The 21,466-nt window shown below is 46.8% G+C and overlaps 1 protein-coding gene across 1 annotated transcript; it reads right to left on the reverse strand.

The window, feature by feature from the left end:
* Positions 1 to 281: 281 nt before the first annotated feature.
* On the reverse strand, positions 282 to 20,699 carry LOC144177839 (uncharacterized). Its single transcript, XM_077705424.1, has 5 exons — positions 20,582 to 20,699; positions 11,148 to 11,253; positions 10,056 to 10,310; positions 8,923 to 8,991; positions 282 to 1,850 (listed from the first exon to the last, which is right to left on the reverse strand). The coding sequence occupies exons 2-5, from the start codon at positions 11,233 to 11,235 to the stop codon at positions 1,780 to 1,782; spliced, it is 483 nt and encodes a 160-aa protein (XP_077561550.1). The 5' UTR covers positions 11,236 to 11,253; positions 20,582 to 20,699; the 3' UTR covers positions 282 to 1,779.
* Positions 20,700 to 21,466: the final 767 nt, after the last annotated feature.

The raw sequence follows: 21,466 nt of genomic DNA on the forward strand, positions 1-21,466 counted from the left end.
TATGCATAGTTTACGGCATCTTGTGAAGCACAAATTTCCCATGAAACTGGTGCCTTTTGTTTCAAGAAATAACTTAAATGAATAGATATACTTACCTTCTGGTATTAAAATACGCGTAGTGTTTTTCCTTTGGCTAGGGAGACCATTTGAGAACATTTGTTTCAAGATTATGTTTCGATGTTGATGGATGAAGCATGTTTATGTGTCTATGTTCAGGTTCGCTACCATCCTAAATGTTATACCGCCAGAGTTCCGCAACAACATAATTACCGTTCGCTCCATTAAACGTTTATTCTTTCTCTTTATTCGTCACGAAAACTATAAAATATCACAAATCCATTCTAAGAAGAACACATGCACTGTAAATATCAATTGTGGGAAAACCAGCATTGTTCAGGAAAATCACAATGAAAGCACTTTTAATACGCTTATTACTAATGCCCAGTGTTTATGGCTTCAATGAGATGCTTCACAACACACACTTTCACTATAAACACCTTTGAAGAAAACAAGGTTTCAGCGCGCTTTTTTGTATCAAAGCAAAACTAAATTTCTATAGAAAAACCTTAGGTGGCCCTACCTATTTCTTGCAGAATTATGATTCGGATGATCACATATATGATTACCTTAAGTAAAAATAACAAATACAGAACTTCACGAACCGTTCCACAAAACTGCTTTGTTCAACTGAGTCAACATTATGGACTAAGGAGCAAACCTTCCTGCAATAAATGACATTTCACCGCCTTTAGCCTACTGATTCAGCATTCTCGTTTAGTTATTTGATATATCAGCACGCCATCAGAATAATACACTGTATCGTCCATGGTCTTTAAAACACGACCTTTCACAGGCTACCTGAAAATGAGGGAGGGATAGCTGCAAAAACTGCTGCAGGTTAATCTAATAAGGTTCAAGTGGGACTCGTTAGCAATTCTTGAGATTGACTGTCCATTTTGTAACAACCGATATGCTTTAACAGTGTACCAAACGTCATTGTAGCCAACACGTCATCACAATTGCCTAATCGCAGACATTTCTATGGACACCGCAAAAAAAATCCCGAAATTAGCTTGTCTACCTGAACCACAAATCACAGTGTCTATAAAAGTAAATATGCTGATCCCGGGTTAAAAAAACAAAGAAGCACAATATACAACCTTAGGAGGAAAAGTTTTTGGTGTGAGGAATCTTTTGTATTATAGCATGTCTGCTACTTGCATTGCTGAATACCTGATACGTGCTGCTAACTCATTTTATTTGCACGTCCCAACGACTGAGTTCATGCTCACTCATCCCCTTCAAGTGTGTTTTGTAACACTAGATTTTTCCGAAAAAAGCCCTCACTAGACCACAGCTGTCTGCTCTCTATATTCCAAAAAAACAGCTGTCTGCAACTTTTGTGTAATACTGCTGGTAAATTAAGCCGTAACATGGCAACAAGATGCTTGAACACATAGTGTTAATAAGGTCTGCTCTTTTTAATGTGTATGAGTATTCTGGTACTACATGAGAATTCAGTTACCCCCAAGGCTGACAAAAACATCAGATCACCAGGACCGCATAAAAAGTAGTCCATCAAAACATGATTTCTCAATGATTGTTGCGATGCACGGTACCAATACAAAATATCTTTTACCACACTGTAGCGATACTCGGTACTACAAAACACCATCTGAACGACTGTTGTGGTACACTGTAGTCATCTCCCCATTAAGAACCCACAAAACACAGGTGTGCGCTAACCCATCAATCATCGGATAAGTTTCGTTTTAGCGCCTACACCAAGATCCTCCAGAACGTCCTGGTAGCCACGACGATGGTCAACAGCATCAGGAGATGGATCGGCCCTGCATGTGATATAAATAAACGGTATTCGTGAAAAACCGGCCAAACTTGGCGCTTAAAGGGACCATGCAGACAAAATACGAGCTTGTTTTATTCGAAAGATTTCGTGTTTTATATTGCCCCAGCGCTTGTCCGGCAGCAAACAATGCCGTATTTACGGAGAAATTAATCGTTATGCTAAAATATACATTCCCCCGCCAGATCGTGCGTTGTTGCCCTAGAGTTGATATACTGACTCTAGAGGGAAAGCGCGCCGCTGAGTCAATGCATTGGAACCGTACGACACACAGTGGCAGATATGATAGAACGATTTGAAGGTTGCCAGCTGAGCTTTTGCTTACTGAAAACGGCGAAAGCGATGGGTTGTAATCTGGTACCGTGCTACTGTGGTGTTTCCGCGTCCGGCTAGCGAAGCAAGCCGGGAATAATTGTAATATGGCGGACCGCTGGCCAGGCGGATTTTGTGTAGGCGGCATCGACAGCATTGCGTAGTTTATCTCCTGTGGGTAGGTAACCAGCGTGTTTTTGGTTTAGCGTGCGACTTATATGTACTGAGACTTTTTGAACAAGATGTAGCAACGCTCACACAACACTTTCGCGCAAGCTCGAATGCGACTGATCGCATGCCCGAGGACGCCAAGGGATCAGCTGATCCGTACTGGGGCGCACAGAAAATGAATCTCCGTATGATCTCCGAGCATTTTTGCGCTGTGCCGCTTTATTTGCCATTCTGTGGCATTTTGCGAGTAGCTCAATGCTTTTCAAACGAAGTGAACTGTGGCTTTAGCTGAATGTAAAACCGTTATTGACACCAAAAAAAAACGTTATCGCATGGGCCAACGCTGATATTGCCGGTGAGTCCCGGCCCTTTGAAGCACAGGAACGCAAGAGCGTGGTCAATCGCAGGCCAACGGAGCGGCAGAATGCATGCCAAGGGAGTATGCGAAATACAGTCAGCAGCGTGTCCCGTTTCTCTTTCTGTCTGTATTCGTCATGTTCTAGCTGCTTTCCATCACTTCAAAGGGAAAGCTTGCTGGACGGAATGGGCAGTATTGAATGGGCAGTAATTTGCCGCACAGAGCGCGCGAGATAGAACATTGACTTATTGTGACTGATTAAAAACAAAACCGCATTTCTTTACCTGTTTTTTGTTCTAACTTCCCGAAAGTTTGCGCGAAAGTTCGAAGCACGGAGAGCTGTAAGAAGTTCCATGAATAAAACAACTGGAACCGAACGATTATAAAAGCTCCTTTTATTTCTCTTCCAACGGGAACGATCGCTGGCTGCCACTCCGTAGCCTGTATTGAACCTGCGGTAGTCAAGGTCAGATCGGAATTGCTGTTCCGACGTCTATTCAGGAGCAATAGATAGGGTGCTTAACGTGAAGAAACGAATGACAGCCTCGCCAGCGCCCGGGGAGGCACTTGCTCAGCGCGTGGATCCGAGTTGTACCAGCTGTACACGTCTTGCACGCACGCAGATCTGAGCTGGAGACTGCACGCACACTGCGCAGGGCAGGCGGAAGGGCCTTGCCAGTTCCTCGCACACTTAAAGAAAATCGAAACCAAACCTGAACTACGCCATTACTCTTTGTTCGCTAATTAGAGCCTAATTACACTAAAAGTTTTTATAGAGCTAGTTTTATTTACTAAGGCAATTATTTGTAACAATTTTGCTTCAGTTTTTTGTTTTAGTTAAGTAATTACGGAACAACTTTTTTAAAAGGCTGAATACAATTGATTTGGCAACCATGGGAATTGTATACACGTCAGCGCCCACGATGTAGTACGGTCTCGGAGCTCGCTTTATCCCTCTGGTTGTTGTGACGTCTGCCCTGTCATGAGGGCTTCCAGTGCGCCATTAGGCTCTCCAGCCTTGCTTATGTCAGTCCTCCCAGATGGCGCTGCCATAGTCAGCGCGCGGACCGTTGTGCGCCTTTGCTTTGTTTTTGACCGCATTTGCTCCTGACATGTTTTTTTTTAAATGCAGAGCATTTCAGTAACTCACGATGTCACCCGCGTTGACGTCCGTAGTCGTAGTCCGCACCCCTCCGCCTACACTATATAAAAAAAAATACTATCCGGCGCCTGGTTTCGATCCCTCGACCCTGCCGGCAGAACGCAATGTACATGGTGCTCTACCCACTGCGCCACAAAGCCGACACAGAATGGGAGGCTACGAACGCGCCTTATATCCTTGACTCATTCAAACTACGTCAAGAAGCTGCTGATACAACGCATTCACTACCACCAACTCCCCAAACACTAAACGTTGACGCAATACACCCACCCCCTATGCGACGCATTTACTCGAGTCCCCCTCGCGGGGAGATGGGCCCAATTGTTACCATAGAAAGTAATCGTTTCGTGAAACATGGGGTGTGCTTGACCAACAGGTTCACGTAAGACAACGTCGTTTACGCCGATTGGCCAGTGTCGTGTAAGACAACTACGAAGAGGCGGGCTGCTGTGGAGCTAAAAAAAGCACAGTGCGCCCAGCACAACCAGCACTGCGCATCGGTACTTCTATGTTTACGTCTATTTGCGTAACTTCCATTGTTTACCCCAACATTCTTACCGCGGTAAGATGAATATGCATTACATTTAAGCGCAAATAGCTCCTTCAGCAAGCTTATAAGCACTGCCTCATTTGCGCTTGCTTTTGCCTGCCTCATCCATTCACACAGCTGAGCATGTGACACATCGGTTCAGTTGCAGGAAATGAGCTAATGGGTCGCATGGCCATTCCCTTTTTCCCAATTATATAACTTATTTGAGCGAAGTGTGCATTAAAAGTAGTGTCGGTATGATTCTAACGTGGCAATCTTTTGAATGAACCAAATTTGTGTTTTGTCTGCATGGCCCCTTTAAGGGAGGGGGCCATTGGTTATCCCCCCTTTGCAATTAGCAGAAGTAGCATGTATCGGAAGGCCGTCACCTACGCTGTTTTGCGAATCGACAACTTCTCGTCCAATATATAGAATCCCGGGTGGCGCAGAACGTAATGCTACCATGCTAGCTGCGCTGTTTTGTCCGCCAGCGTTCCTCACGCGTACGTGGTGTGGGTTTAAAGATGAGGTGTGGAAATTCTGCCTAAGGCTGCCGACGTGGAGAGACTGTTTTTCGGGGGTAAGGTTCACACGAAGCTTGCGCTAATCTTGTCTTGCAGACGAAATAGAAGTAAGAAATCATACATTCTCCTTATTTTCGCAGGTTCCACTGAATAAGAATGTTAATCTTGTTTGAGAAGATGTTCTACACGTTTCTCATCAGTTCACTTGAGGCCAAGAGGTTTGGCACTGTAGCCACTCAAATCCTGTTTGCTCATGTGTTGTCACCACATGCGATAGGGACAGACGAGGAGATAATTTATCTTTAATGAAATTAAAAGGTTTATTTCTATGTAAAAAATATGCCTGTTGTGTGAGCGTCAAGCATAGCTTAGCGTAATGGTCGCCGGGTCTGCACATGCTTAGGTGCTCAAACACAGTGACTTGGTAATATTATTTGAGGACCTACGTAAGAAATACTTCTAAGCCAAGTAATGCGGATTTTATTCTGCACGAGTAGGTGCACAATAAAGAACAGAACGAATGTCGGCAGATTTGTTCATGCATAAATTTTTCAAACTGCATGTAACTTTCATGCAGGTATTTTGTAAGGGCACCCTTCAAAAAGAGTGGCTTTGATGATCGAGGACTATATCCAAAACATACATGATCCAGTATGTTTTTGGTATAGCCCCCGATCATCGAAGCCACTCCTAGACCGGAGATCCGCCCATTCCCAAATGTTAACGGCATAATAATAAACACGCTTCGATTAGCTTTAACAAAGTCGTGTGTGCATGGGATTGGGGCCAGTTGTGAGGCCCAGGTTAATAAGCTTAAAGAAGTCGGCAACCACGAAAATTCCATTTGGCAAACCTGTGAGAGGTTAATGAAACTTCTCAAACGCAAACCGGACCAGCAGCAAAAAACAAGATAAAAGGAAGGAGAAAATAGCAGTCGTTTCATACGTGCACCACTTATCACATGGTATAAAGAATGTAGCAGGAAGATTCGGGGTAAATGTCGCATTCTATGTACACTCAGGCTTAGCCGTGTTTGCCCGGCCATACACAGAAAGATAGATAACAAACCAAAAAAAATCAATAAGAGGCTGCAGCAGCAATCAAGATGATAGGCTTGTGCCCTGTCGTACAGGTATTGTGTACCGGTTGCCCCTCGATTGCGGTAAAGTGTATATTGAGCAATCGCCTAGGTGTGTTAACACGCGCCTGCCGGAACATTTTTGTAATCTAACAAAGGATACCTCTTCTCATTTACCAGCACACTGCCGAGCATGTGACTGCAAGCCGTGTTTTGATGAATGTGACATTTTGTTCGCACATAAAGACCAGCTGTCACGAGAAGTTGTTGAAGCTTTTATCAACAAGAGTCGAACCGGATGTGTAAGCCAGCCTTCTCTGGCACTGTACGAGGAGGGAAAAGCTTTTTTAGATGTCACGCAACTCTGTGAGTGTTTCTCAGGCCTTTACGCGGTTTCATTATATGGTTCAAATTTTGTCGGTTTTCACCACATCAGATTGTACGTGTTGGCTCTAAATTTGTGTTCCTTTCCAATAGAATACTAGTCGCGAGTCAGCGCCCTTCTTGTGAATTTCTTCTGTGTCCCTCGTCGTTTATGGCACTGTTACGTTATATCATCGTCTTTATGGCTTCATGAATTCGATTTCACCGTTGTCTACAAGAGCGGACACCACCACACCAACGGTGGCTGTTTGTCCCGCCTGCCTCAACAAGCGCAGCCATTTGACGATCAGCACTATGACGATTTCTTAGACGATTTCTTAGCTTCCATCTCTAACACGCTGCCCGGTGCACTCGTGTTTTAGGAAGAGCAAGAAAAAGATGCCACCTTGCAGCCATTTTTTGCCTGCGCACAAACGTCTCACTCGTCGACTTCACCGTTCCTCGTCCGAGATGGTCTGCTCTGGAGACGGAATTATTCCTCGGGTGGTGCTCGTTTTCTGTTTGTCGTTCCTGAGAGGCTTCGCCCTGTCGTCCTGCATGCTATGCACGACGATGGCACCTCAGGACATCACCTCAGTAAGTCACCAGATGCGAGGTCTGCCAGCGCTACAAGCATTACACAGTTCCTCCTTCACGGCCTCTGCATCCGATGCGTCTAACTACGTCCCCTTTTGAAAACGTATGAGTTGACTTGCTTGGGCCGTTTCCCAAGTCGGTAGCAGGCAATCGGTGGATAATCGTGTGTGTATTATATGATAGCAATGTGGAAATGACTTCTCTGCCATCTACTACAGCTTCCGAGGTCGCACACTTTTTTCTGCACTTCATCATACTTCGCCATGGTGCACCCCACATGGTTATAAGTGATCGCGGGCGACAATTGACAGCGGATGTGGTCGAAGAGCTCTTTCGTCTCTGTGGATCACGGTACCGACACAGCCCACCGTATCACCCACAACCCTATGGCCTGACTGACCGAACAATTCTCACACTGACAAAAATGTTGGCCATGTACGTCTCCTCGGACCACAAAAACTGGGACGATGTGTTACCTTTCATCATCAACGCCTACAAAACCACTAAGCACGGTGTCACGGGATACGCACCCTTCTTTTTTCTATACATGTGACTGCCAAGCAGCTTCCTCGACACTATCCTGCGCTTTTCTCTTTATGAAGATGTTTCTATAGCGCATACTCTCTGTCGTGCTAAAGAGGCACGTCGACTTGCCCGACTACGGACATTTACGTCTCAGGCGAAGACCAAGGCACGATATTACCGACGACACACACCAGTGTCGTACATTTTACCGGTCGACGCAGGTACGCAAACGTGGTTGGTCCCAGAAGTTTTTATCAACCGACACAGGCCCTTTTCTAGCTGTGCGAAAGTTATGTGACCTGAATAAAGAAATCGCCAGAGTGACGTCGCAAGACCGTCGATCCCGCAAGACTCAAGTTGTTCACATCGCCCGGCTGAAGCCTTGCCAACCGCGACAACTTCAACTCGCTCGGTTAGCTTTGCCTCGCACCGGGGAAGTGTTACAGAGAGCTTCTACGAGGGATGTCTTATGGTTCACAAAGAAAGGCATTGGTCAAGGGCACTGTTGATGAGTAGAAGAGGAGGTTGAGGTTGGGTCTGGGCCAGCCGCCTCCCGATCTGTTCGCTCACCTTTTCCTGGATCTCATCACTGTAAACAAACCCATTTCCTCAATCAAGACTGTGTCAATACATATAGCTGCGCGGGTGGAGTGGGTACCGGGACACGCAGGCGGGATCGGCAACGAGACCATTTACCCTTTCGTGAGCGAGACCGAGGAACTCCATTCCGACCTAGTGTTACCTGTACGATTCGCGCGATATTTCCCTGAACCCACAGAAGCCAAGGCCGCGGCCAGGCACGCATCCCCACGGTCGCTGCGGAAATGAACACCGCCAAATTCATCTCCACTGCCCCGTGGATTGCCATGTGTCATGCAAGTGCTACTAAAAAGTCACGGGCTGGAGCCGCACTCACCCAGGATACGCTGGACAAGTGACGCGCCTGTGTGCCAAAGTACCACCAGTATGCTGGCCACAATAAACAACCTGTCACAGTTCTTATCTGCACCTCCTGCTCCACAGGAGCCACGCCCAGTGTGCACCACATGTTGTGGGAGAGTCCGGGTAACCGTCTAAAGTATCTCCCGCCCGGAGTTGAGCGACCTCATGACTGAACACAAAGATGAAAGTCGGCAGACGCTGCTTCCTTTGTGGGAATTTTCCCGCTCCGCAGGCGTTGACCGCAGAATGTATCCTCTCAAACTTCACCCCCGCCCTTTCTCCCCCTATCCTCAGGGCCGCAATGTGTACAAAATTTGGTAGGTGCCCTAACAACTGCACCTGTTGTTGTCAATCAAGATTTCATTCATTCATTCTAATAGTGTGATTGTGTTATTTCGTTTGATCATTAATATACCGCCACTACGTGAAACTTGAAATATGCCTGCACATTGCGCGTCCGTAACCGCTTTTGCCACGCCAAAAAAACTGGAAATTACCTGTCATGTGAGACGAGACTCCATCGTGCACTGAAGCTCCATGAGGGATTCCATGTTTAGCAGGATCATCTGAAATGAAATAAAAAAATGTCGGTCGCAGTTACAGCCGACATAAGCCACACCGACAAACCGTCTTCGCCATCCAAACCAGGATATAGTTCCGTGATAATGTTTGCTGGCCTTTACTGCACAAAACCATCTTTACAGCTCCGTAGATAACTTAAAACACTGTTTTGGCATACTTAACTCGCCAACGCACGCGAAGGTAGCTCACAGCCACATGCAGTCTATTTGGGCTCGATTTCTAGAGGAAACATCATGCACTATAGCTGCTAGTAAAGACAGTAGATAATAATACGTTCACAACACCACTTCGGGCACGCGGCATTAAACGTGACGCGAGCGCACAGTTGCCAATGTCTATACGCACTGCAGTTCTCACATAATCATTGTTGTTATTAGTTTTACCTACATATATTTACACAAAAAAAACCCGCAATTCATGCAACAAATACTCGTACTGTTTCCTTATGTACTTTTAATATCAAGTAGAACATCTAAAATATGACCGGTACACGCATAAGCAAAGAATCACATTATTAAAACCAAACAGAAAAAGAAACAGGGCCAAGAAAACATGGGTTACACTACCACAAACATTTTTTTTCGAACACAAAAGCAGTCACAAAAAATATTTCGATAGGCCTCAAGCTGTTTGCCATCACTTTCGTGTACGCTATTGGTGTGCTCTCACAAAGAAATTCGCCGCCGTATATTTTAAATCATACCGAATTTTTGACCCTTGTTAATTATTGTAAATCTTGCAGCAGTACAAATCTGCATGTTCTCAAAAATGAACATGACCCCCTGTTAAGTGAATAGGAACATCACAAACCTAAATGAATCAGACATGGAGCCTCAGAGATTCGTCCTTTATATACTAAGAAGGCCGTAACTTTCGGTGCGTGCACACATAGTTATCACATTGTAAAATATTAAATGACCCTGCGTTTTACATGCCACTGCTGCATTTATTTGTGCATGGGTTTGCGTATGCACGTCAATCAGTTATCGGGCTGGCAGTTCCCTATATTGTTATTTTCTCATCTAAGGAGCCTCTACACAGTGCTCACCATTTGTGTAGATGGTGCACTCATCCGAGGGTCGATTTCTGAGACGAATGTTGTCACCCGCGTAGAACTGGCAAACTCCACGCTGCATTCCTTTGGCAGCGCAATGCTGAAAGTGCTTGCATTCCAGTTCAGTTTGTTCGGAACAGTTTCTTGCACACTGGCGACTAGTCACATTATGAAATGTGGCAGAAGGGGCTGGCTGGTAGACCTCCCGAAATGGGTACGCTTTGTAGCCTTCAACGTCTCCTGACTTGCCTTAAATGAAGAAAAATAGAAAGAGCGCAAAAATAGTTATTAACGTGTTTTTTTAACATACGGTACTCCCCTCTTAAAGCGAGTAACGTTATAAGTATACGTCTACCCTTTGGTAACTGGGATTAATCACAATTCATCATGGCCACTTCAAAAGAGCGAAATTCGACACACAACTAGCAGCCTATAACAGATTGAGGGTAAAGTTATGAATATGATATTGGAACTCTACATTTTGATTAGTACAAAAAGAGAATACCGTGGTTATCTATGTAGCGTATTTACACACAATCGATCGATGGTTTTGGCAGCAATTGTTACAGCTATAAACGCAACTGGAGAAGAACTGCGTCATGCTGGTTCTCCGTTTGTAAACATCCTGATGCAAGCCCAACAAGCAGCACACGAAATGTCAAAAATGAAACATCCCTGGGCATGCTGCATCTTTGCAGATTATTTTTATGTGTACCATGTGATTACGTATGTTGGTTGTGATAAGAAAGTACGGTCGTTCCCCTTGAGTATTCCATGTGAACTACCTTACTATTTCGCATCCGTGACCTGACACCCAGATTTTACTTTTAGGTTTGCGTCATTTCAACTGTTGCCAATGCTAAAATCCACTCACGGGCATGTGCTTCACAACGCACCCCCTGTCAAAATCTTTAAGCGAGGTATGCTTACGTATAAAAATAATTCCGTGCCCTAGTTAATACAGATAAAGAGCTTCATGCATTTATACTTCCCAACACAACATTTTGTGTATAGGTGTGAAGCAACACCTCAGAGCACAATTTTTTTTTACTTTGAGCTCTGCGTTCGTAAAGAGCGTTCACATACCATCAATGCTTGTGTCTCCGGCTCCGCACGCAAGAAGCCATGTCAAGAACAGAAAAGCTGTCCCCACGAGTACAGAAAGCCTCCCCATCGCACGCCCGCTTGAAGCCTGCAAGGAAGCAAAAATGTGGTTGACCTTCCTTCCAGACAATTGTATAGTGCAATGGAAAATTTGAGCAGCTGATAGGGCGAGCGCTGCAATAGGAAAATAAATTTAATAGTCGAAAAATCTCCCCTTCGCCCACATGAACAAATGCCGTAAGCGTTTGAACCGATACATTAGCTCTACTACGCTTGCTGCTAAGAACCTTACCTCCAGGCTACAGGGGACGAACAGTGCCTACCTTTAGGAGTTACTAAAGATAATTCAGAGCGAACCTTTATACGACACCAGGGTGCCTGGATGACCTCACTGCGGCGTCCTAGCGGTTACAGTAGCCCGTCGAACCCGTTTTCCCCTCCAGATATATCTAACATGCATTTCCATTTCCCACGAATGAATCGCCAGCAATAATATGTGTGCGTAGGAAAGCATGCGTAAAAAGGTCTAGCTCAAGATGTGCGCTCTAGACGCGGACAGCGCGGGCTTGTCGGGGCCGGGCAATTTTCCTGTTGTGAAGGTGAGATAACAGACAACTTATCACTTGTAAGGCTGTCACTCCCGCACTACCTCTTCCTTTTCTCAATGGAAAGCTACTGGCCTTTCTTATCGTTTTGGACAGGGATGGGCGATGCCAAACTGTTTTATGACAAACCCGGTTATCCACCATATACATACCCTCCGTGCAAAAAACGTCTACAGCTGCTTCACTTTGCGAACGCGTTTCCTAGCGTTCCACGCGTTTAATAGCGGGAGCCCATAAAAAAGAATAATATACAAGAAATACTCAGCGCGTTTTCTTCAATAGCATGAATCAGAATTAAAAAATAAACACGAAGAAGCTCTAGGCAGAGTGCCACTGGTCGGTGCTATTTGGTACATCTTCGATGGGAATCAGCTTGAATAATAACGAACACAACGCAAGAGGGAGATACACGACACACTGCTGTCGGGAGATTCACGAAGCAGCAGTGTTCATTATTATTCAAGCTGATTCCCATCGAAGCACTTGGCGCGCATTGTTTTATATAGCCCAACCCGAAAAATGGGAGAAACATTCGGCGCGTCGTCCATTCCCATTTTGTTGCAAAGCCTTTAGTAAGAGTGGTATAACAAAACATTGCCCCGTATCTGCCCCTTTTGTTGCAAATGTCAACGTAAGGGGACAGTCTTTCGTCAACATTTGCCAAGTTAATGCCTCCTTTCGCCTTCACACTCACCTATCATGCTGTTCCTCTCCCGTCGCGCCCACTCTAGATTTGAGCAAACACTCAAACGCTCTCTCTGGAGATTTGAGCACGTCGATTTAAATTTGCCGCGTTCTACTGCTACAGACAGGGTGCCTCGATGTCAGCGCTGCCGTACGGCGGAGACGCAGGAGAATCTAGGCGCCCTACTTCAACGTCTATAGAACCTTGTTTCCCTACAACACGTGCGTTCCAAGCAAAACGTCGTACCCATCTAGCTTTCGTAACTGTTGCCATTTGATTTCTTAAAATGCCGTTAGAAGGTCTAATTACGCGGGAGACAGCAGGCGACGTAGTGAATGTTTTAAAGCAAAGCTTTTCTACTTCTACCAGCCAACAGCTCCACCCTGGCGTGCGCCACAAGAAACTCCCAATCAGTCTGAATAAAACTACTGTCACCGCCAGGGATAGAACCTCGGTCCAAAGAGAAGCGGACCGAGAGCCTATCGTCTTAGCGACTAACCTACGCAAACACACATGGCGACGGGGAGGGGAGACAGACGCTGGTTTTGATTCGGCGGCAGGGGAGGTGGAGGGCGCTTTTTGGAGGCGAACACGGAGTAAGATAAATAGGAGCGCCGACTTCGCTCTCTCCGATGGGCCCTTGACCTTTCTCACTCACGGAGCACAGTAGAGATGGCGCGGGGAATGGCCGCTATTACCCAGCGTTCCCCGCGCGCCGCAGCCTGCTCACACCGGCGGGCGCGACGACGGGATCCATTCGGTCGGCTTTGTCGTCTGCTTTCGCAGCGGTTGTTTTGGGCCTGTTTTGATACAGCTTCGCGACCATTGCACACTTCCTTCGCACGGCTTGATTATATTTTTTGACAGCTCCTCCTGGGTAACCTAGACTCGACGCACTGCTGAGCACGAGGTCGCGCGTTCGATTCCCGGCCGTGGCGGCCACTTTTCTGATGGAGGCAAAGAGCAAAAACGCCCGTGTGTACGAGATTTCGGCGCACGGTAAAGATCCCCAGGTGGTAAAAATTAGTCCGGAGCCCTCCAGTACGGCGCGCCTCATCGCCTGCGTTGGGTCGGCTCATTAAACCCCTACAACCAAATCAAAAACCTAGATTCGACGGAATTAAGTGATCGTACGGCAAAGATACCTCAAGGATTGGTTTGCAGGGCGGGAAATAAAATGTAGAGACCACATACACACATCTCGTCGCTAGAGAAACGGTAGCTTTTGGCCACTGCTTGCCATGAATGGGACTCAGTTTTCTAAATTGGTGAATACCAATTCGGTTCTGTTTTAACCGGTTTTACAAATAGCGAAGGAGCAACTGGTTCTGATAAATAGCGATTATGAAAGTTTCCTCAGCTTTCTCGCAATTCTCAAACTTACTAAACTAACTAGTTTAAATCGGTATAAATGGGAGTCACCAAGCTCACATGCCAAATGGTTTCAGTGTCCGCGCTTGTGTCCCGCGGTGGTGTAGCCCCTAGCTAGGACATCAGGATGGCTAGGTTCCGCTGTCTCACCCTTCGAAAGACGCTCCTTCTCCGTATTCTTTTTGCCGACGCACGGCCGGGCTACAGCAGCGGTAACGGGATTCGCTGGGGCAGCGTCCCGAACGCAGCTGCGTTGGCCACGGCCGGGCTACAGCGGCGGCGTCCACCGCTCTAGCCCGGCCGTGGCCGGCCCTGCTGCGTTCGAGACGCCGCCCCCGCGAATACCAAGTAAGGCTGGCAGAATATCTGGTTCCACTCTTTGTAGAGCCACGTGTATGAACTCAAGTGGTGCCCCGTGGGCAATTGTTGTGGGTGTCGTTTACTGCTTTGCTTTCCAATCACCTTCAGAACGTGGATTGGAGTCAGTTTTTTTATGCAGTAGATGCGTAATTTTAGCAATAGCAAGTAAAATACTGCAGTATTTTATTTGCTATGGCAAAAACCCTGCATTCATAAATTTGTTGTAAAGGAACACTGCAAATATCCCTTATGTATTGATTTTCCGCCTCAGATTTGCGTAATGTTTATGTTCTTGTTCAACAATCTTGACAAGTATGAACATCGTATTTCTTGCGCTGGTTGTTTTCTATCACCATGATCCAATACCAACTCGCCCAGCTTGCCATCTTGGTGAAATACAGTTCTGGATTAAGTACCTGCAGGTAATCTGATGTGGACCTTATACCCTATAGCCGACATCGGCAGAAGGATCGGCGACAAACCTAGCAAAAAAGTGAAAAAATACCTGTGCAACTTATTTCAATCGCGATTTCAGAGGACATATCTACGCGATAGCATTAGTAGCGTACGTGTGAGCACGACCGGCGGCCGAATAGTTATAGGCCTTTTTTTTCACAAGGTCCCATTTCTTCGCAGGGGGGGCATAGGCTCTAAAGTATATTCCGAGTGTAACTGCGGTTCTCACCGCCAGCATGACCGGGACGCCTGTCCTACGCAACTTTGGTCTTTGTTGGGCTTGGAAGCTACCCCGACGGAGCTTTAAGCGTGGTTCCCGTAACGGTAAAAACACCGCAGCTGTTTAGAAGGTTTCCGCGGATTAGCGCTCCCTTCGCTCGAAAAACATTCTGTTATCGCACTGGAATGACGCCGCTTCCACGCTCGGAATACCCTGTTGGAGCTGCTTTACACAAGTTGAAGTCCTAGAAGCTAAGAAGCGGGTCTAGACTTAAAGGGACACTGAAGTGATATGTAAACATTGCGGGATTACTTGCGCAAATTGTAGTCCGGAGTCCCCAGACCATGTTTCGGCCACTCTAAGCGCGTTTACGCGATTTTATTTAGTAGAAAAACTAATTCGAAAATGCTGTCCTCCTCTCTTTACGCTCGCCCATTTTCTGTGGCGTTTTCGTGTGACGTCAGGAGGGGATGAGCTGGCAATTGGCTGCGCCACGGCTGCGCTACTGCACGGCTCCCCGGCCTTCAGACAGAGTCAGTCGGCCCAGCGTTTCGTCCGCCGGCCGCCGGCAGGTCGTCGCAATCAAGGAGGTTAAAAAAAATTGCTTGGTCGCAATTCGTTCGCTTAGTTGAAACAAAGCCAGGACACGTTTGTGAATGGAAGAATGTGCCTTTCTTTACTTGGTTTGTTTGTACACTGTATCTAGCTCCAAGTCAAGTTCGCTTCACACAAGTGCTGCACAAGCGCACATGCGACGCTTCGCTGACTGGTACGCCAGTAGGAAAATATAAGGCCTCTTGAAGGCGGGAGAAGAGTCAGCGAAGTCAATATAGGTACTAAGGAAATAAAATCAACTGATATTTTTACCGTACAGCGTAAAACTAGGGCGCGGGAAGCACTTTTTTGCGCTGGGCGAACAAGCACAGCGGTCAGCAGCACGACCAGCACGACTACGCATCTGCGAACGCTTTTCCGTCTACGAAATGCAATTGCTAGACGTGAGCTACTGTGGAAACTCGGGCGACTCTTACTGCACGATCGCAGTACAACAAATAGTCACCTAAGCTGCTTGAAATGCCAAAACTAAATAAAAGTGTAAACCGGTTGTACAATATATACCCTATATTAGCAAGGCCTCCGCGTCCCGCTCCGTGGCTCAGTAGTCTGGGGCGCTGGGTATGTCACCGCGAATATTTTGCAAGTCACGAGTTCGAATCCCCGCGGGAACGTGTTTTTTTTTTTTGTAAGTTAACTTTTTTGTTTTCCGCCGATGTTTTCTATATTGAGTTCACCTTTTTTTTGGGCCGCAACGTTCATGGCTACACGAACTAGTTCACAAAACGCGCGCAGGCTGGCACATGCATGGCGCGCTAGCGAGTTCTCGTTGGCGTGCTGTTGCCATAAGCACCGACTGCTTGCAGGCAGTAGGCACAGGCCAGAATGAACAGACCCTTGGCCTGGTGCGAACACGCTTTTTACGATACAGGCATGAGGGAGGCAAGCTCCAATTATGGGGGAAAAGCGCATGACATTTGGGCGTCTACGGGTACGCGGAGGGCGTTCATGCACTGCGTAGGTTTCGGCTAGTGAATGCTACGATTCCAAGCCGTCCTAGGAGGCTTATCTTTACGCATTTTTACAGCTGACAACATGGCAGAAGCGCGGTACGATGATTACTGAGTCATTGAGAATGCCCATCCAACAACGCCACCGGCTCTGTGTTACAGAACCGAAACCGAAACCGAAACTTGTTTGGTTGCTCACCTTGGGCATCGTCCAATCACGGTGCCCGCTCCTCCTAAAGTCACAGGTTTAGTTGGTGCGGCCGCCGCAAACCGCGCATGGTAGTTTTTCTTCTTTCGCGCTTTGTAAAATAATTACCGATTTGTCAATCGTAAAAACGATGAAAAGTGTGCTAATTTGAGTCAGTCTACACAGTGCAAGCAAAAACGGGAGCTTGACAAATTCACTTCAGTGTCCCTTTAACCGTAAATTATCGGCGCTCTCAGGTATCATAGGTAATCATCAGTACAATCGATATTTATTGCACGACCACTACATTTTACGCGAGCAGTTACAGTTCGCACTGCGAGCGAAGCGAAGGTGGGGACGTTGGGGATTAAACTAATTAAACACAGCCTGACGGAGCGCACCGTCCCTACCCAACAATTTTTGGGCGCGCTGGTCCCCATTGTCGCCGGTTGCTATGAGCAGGACGCTATCTATAAAGGCGGTCCTGGCAGATACCAAGTACTTCAACTTCTATTTTGCTCACTGCGCCTCACAAAATATTCATCACAGCAGATTTCGATACGAGTGCCTCCAGGACGTCTTCGGGGAATACGTAAGTGTTTCTGTTACATGTTTTGTAGTAAAGCCTGCAGTTTTTGCTTTGGGGACAGTTAGAAATTGCTAACACGTGCTTCCGCAGGAGGTAGAGTTACACTAAGAGCATTTCTTCCAAATCAGAATAAATACTCTGAGTTCAAGCTTCGGCTGTTCCTCGATGGTGCAGCTCAAGACTGCACTTGTGCAGCAGCCCGCGCGTGTGACAATTGCTGTTTTATTCGTGGTAGACAATCTTTATTTTGTGCCTGGATGACACCTAGAGCCGTGAGAACTGATTTCAAGGCTGCTCTGTGCTGTCGCCGTAGTAACAGACACAAAACTGCAGTATTTTGTGCTTCGTTGTGCTGCTCTATTCAATTTAAGTTGGGGGAGGGGTAGTTACAGGTGAGACGGACTACTTTCTACCTGCACTCGCAATCGCGTTTTATTCCTTAACCTACCAGTTAGAGACTGCTGTACAAAGTTGCAAAAAAATGTATTCGCATGCCTGCATCTAGGATCCCATCACAATTCTCAAGAAACTCACTGAAACTGAGTTAAATAACTCAGTACATGAAACCGAGCTTTTTAAATGAGTGCTATTTCTGTTTGACTTTCGTACGGATGTTTCAGTCAGTTACCTCACAGCTTTTTCTTTCCACGTGGCTGTGTACACGTGCGCAACGTACGTCCTGGGCATAATGACACACTTCGATTGCAAAACCACTGCCAACGCCAGCAATCCAATGCCAGCAGTCGAAACGAGGGCAAGCACCTGGGCGATATCAGCTCGGAACGCACCCACTTGAAAAGGGCAGTACCTTATCACGTCTTCAGAGGGCGAAGTTCGCCACGGAGTGTTTTCACCTAAAGAACTGTCCTCTCAAGTTTATCTCGAGCCTGCCTCTTTATCAAAGATGACTACCACTTTCATGAATCATCATGTGAAGCGATATACTCGAGATTCCGGTTAAGTGACATCACCTGTCACTTACGTCATGCAGCCGCACTTGAAAGGATACATGACATCAGTGCAGAAAAATGCAAAAAGAAATGCAAGAATTCTTCGGCCAATAGTAAACGGTAGCACCACATGACAACAGGGCCGCTCCGCCGCCCACAGCCTCTAAATGTGAGAGCGCACAGGAGTAGGTACGCAATGCAAAACGGCGTAACAGTGGACATACAGGACAAGTACGCATTGAAGCCGCGCGAACGGGGAGGATGATTCGGACAGCCCAGGAAGGACAGATACTCGGCCTATTTCCACAATGAAGTGAGAACTGTGGGCGATTTATTTATGATCCTGAAGGCGGGGAGAAATTCCGCGCAAAGTGACGGAAAACACGAAAAAGGGGAGCAGCCAACGCACACGCTGGACTATCAACTTATATAAGAAAATAAGAAACGATACAGACTGCTAACAATAAACCGCAAATGCATCCGCAATGCTATTCGCAACGCCCACATCTTTTAAAACGTTGTCTTACTACCTCACTTTACCTCAGCCTTGTAGGGATGTGGTTCGTTTATGAAGTACACGTCAGTTTCTAGAAAGGCGTTAATGTTGTCTCTCCCTCCCCCCATGTTTAATTTTGTTTCGCTTTTCGGTGGCTTCTTTATTTTTTGCAACCACAATAAGATGACCTTATCACAAGGTGGAGCGGAAGCTCACTATGATCGATCACCTACGCGTAGAAAACTCCTAAGCATGAAACAATTGGCTACAGTTTCTTCTGCCTCGTCTACGCTGGTACACCACGGACTCTTCAGTACCCAGTTATATGCTTCTCATTGCCCCACGAGGTGTTGGTTGCCACGACCTTGTGCCTCGTCCAAGAGTGATGCCGTTTAGCCCGCCTGCGCATCCTCACATGGTATTTCGACATTATGCTGTAAATGTCTATGGAATGCGTCTATGGACTACGTCAAGGAAAGACAATTTGTGTAGTACGTTTGATGTCACGTTATAGCGGTCTATTTGTTATCGCGGAGGATGTAAGCAATGCGGCATACGCCATTTCACGTGTCACGCAGAATTACCGCCGGGAAAGCAAAAACCAACACGTGACGTATCGCCCGAGCGCTGCTGGGCACCTCCACGGATGGTTTCCCCTGCGACAACAGCGTGCACGTCCTCGAGGGAAAACTCAACGCTGAATCCATCACTTCAGGGGCGGTATTCTCGTAACTGTCCCTTTTGAAAACGTCCCTTTTGATTCCCTTTCATTGTGACGCACTTCTGGTTAAGCAGTGGGCGTTGGCAGTAGGTTTGTTGCGCTTGCGTTACGTCACTTCCGGTTGTTTGCTTTTAGCCAATCATGGCTCGCCAAAAGGGACACTTTTGAAAGGGACGCAAAAGGGACAAAACTCGAGAATACCGCCCCTGCTCAAGAGTCTGCTTGCTGTCTTCCATGAGAACTGGCCGACTGCACAACCCTTTATTCGTTTTTTTTTTCTTTTTTAACAACGCGCACCAAGCCACCATTCATGCAGTAATGGCTCTTTTAGGTCTTTTTGAAGCGTTACGTAATCAGTGGGGTCATGGATTTTCCAATAAATCCATGACCCCACAAGTCTCAAGCAAAAGGCGCATGCAATGTGTGACGCATGAAGGCAAGTCATTATTATTATTTAAGAAAATAAGGGACCGAGAACGCTGCCTCCAAGCACACCTGGAGTAAAAGGGGATAGCGGTCAGGTATAATCATTCACTGGCGTGAAATGTTCACCCATAAAAAGGAAGCCAAGATAATGTTAAAGAATCTAGTCAAACGGCGGACAATTTAAAGATTAAATGGCAATGGGCTACATGGTTAAAAGGTTTAGAAAAATAAAAAACACAGTCAGTTTGCTAGTTTCTCTTCATGTTCCTGTGCAAGCCAGTGGTAAATTCAAATAACTGCGTATCACAATAAAACCCACATATTAACAATAGACATGCTGTAACACCTCATGGAGCGCCAAAGATACACGCTGTACACACCAAAAAATGACGCGGTGTTCGTACGCCCCATGAAACAAGGCTGCCTCTCCGGACCGCGCCCATCTTAGCCTTAAATGCGTGCGCCACACCATTGCCTCGATCGATGGCCACCCCAATGCCGCATCTGACTGCGATACCTACAAGACCATAGTGGGAGTGCTTGTCGTTAGCCGACTGCGTGTACAGGCGGCTTAACCTACACCACCCAGTGCTTTCGAATCAACTTGCGACGACATTGTCTACTTGTTATTGCGAAGAGTGCGATCCACCCCATAGAAACGATTGTCATTGGCATTTCACGGCGTAGGAAAAAGAATCATCAGTGCACCCAACCTGCACCCAACCAACGAAGTACTGACTTACCGCCAAGAATGCATGAAACGCAAAAAACACGCTAGTACTGACCTGTAAAGACAACTCCCACCTCCACGAAGCGAACTCCACAAGTGCACGATACGCGCGGAGCGACGTCCTAATGAGGCTCACAGTTGTCCGCGTCCGATAGCCTCATGAGCTTCGCAGCCTGGCCGCTGAGGGGAGATAAGGCGCTGCGGTAGAATGAGCGGTCGTCACAGTCGGACGCGCTGTGCACGCCACCATTGCTTTGTCCGGGAAAAGTGGGTCCTGCTAAACTTTTTTTAGGTGCGGAGCATCTTAGGATCGCACAATGTCAGTCCGCGTCAGTGCGCATAGCATTAACAATCGCAAAAAATCTCACAGGCACCGCCTGGATTGGAGCCTGTGTCTGGTAGACCACACAGCGCTAGTGTCCGTCGTCTTATTCATTGGGCTACGACCGTGCCTTAGTACGCGAGAGTCAAACGGCTTACTCCCTGGCCTGTAACGGTGCGGAGTGCCTCCCAATGTCCGTCCGCGTCCATCCGTGCACACACCACCATCAAGCGAAAATCAAGCGAAATTTGATTTGAGCCGTCATTTGCAGTTTCATTCATGGATTATCAAGGCACAACTCACGGCATAATCGAGTGACGGTCAAGGCGCAAATCGTATGTCACTCGGGGCGCAACTTGGATGTCATTTTGAGTCCCCATACTCCGCACCCTCGCCATCATCCACAAACAAGTGGGGATGCTGCCATTTTTTACTATTTAGCGTGCAAGTGCGCGTTGTGAGATGCAGGAAAAAGTGCCCCAGATAACGCACTGGAATTCAAAGGACATGCTAAGGATGTCCCATCCGGGAGGTTAGGGATGGCCCAGGGGCCTCCCAGTAAGTCCCAATAGAGTACCGAAAACATCCGAAGTGGAACAAGAAAAAACGCTTTTGGGA

Source organism: Haemaphysalis longicornis, unplaced genomic scaffold (assembly GCF_048455015.1).
Source record: "Haemaphysalis longicornis isolate Haplotype H1 unplaced genomic scaffold, Haemaphysalis longicornis Haplotype H1 scaffold_32, whole genome shotgun sequence".
In the NCBI taxonomy this organism is placed as follows: Eukaryota; Metazoa; Arthropoda; class Arachnida; order Ixodida; family Ixodidae; genus Haemaphysalis; species Haemaphysalis longicornis.

Excerpts from the sequence above, each read along its gene's own strand:
- LOC144177839 (XM_077705424.1), bottom strand. The coding sequence starts at position 11,235 with ATGGGGAGGCTTTCTGTACTCGTGGGGACAGCTTTTCTGTTCTTGACA. Across the intron at positions 8,992-10,055 it reads GTGCACCATCTACACAAATG|ATGATCCTGCTAAACATGGA; the intron begins GTGAGCACTGTG and ends ATTTCATTTCAG. Across the intron at positions 1,851-8,922 it reads AGTCTCGTCTCACATGACAG|GGCCGATCCATCTCCTGATG; the intron begins GTAATTTCCAGT and ends TATCACATGCAG.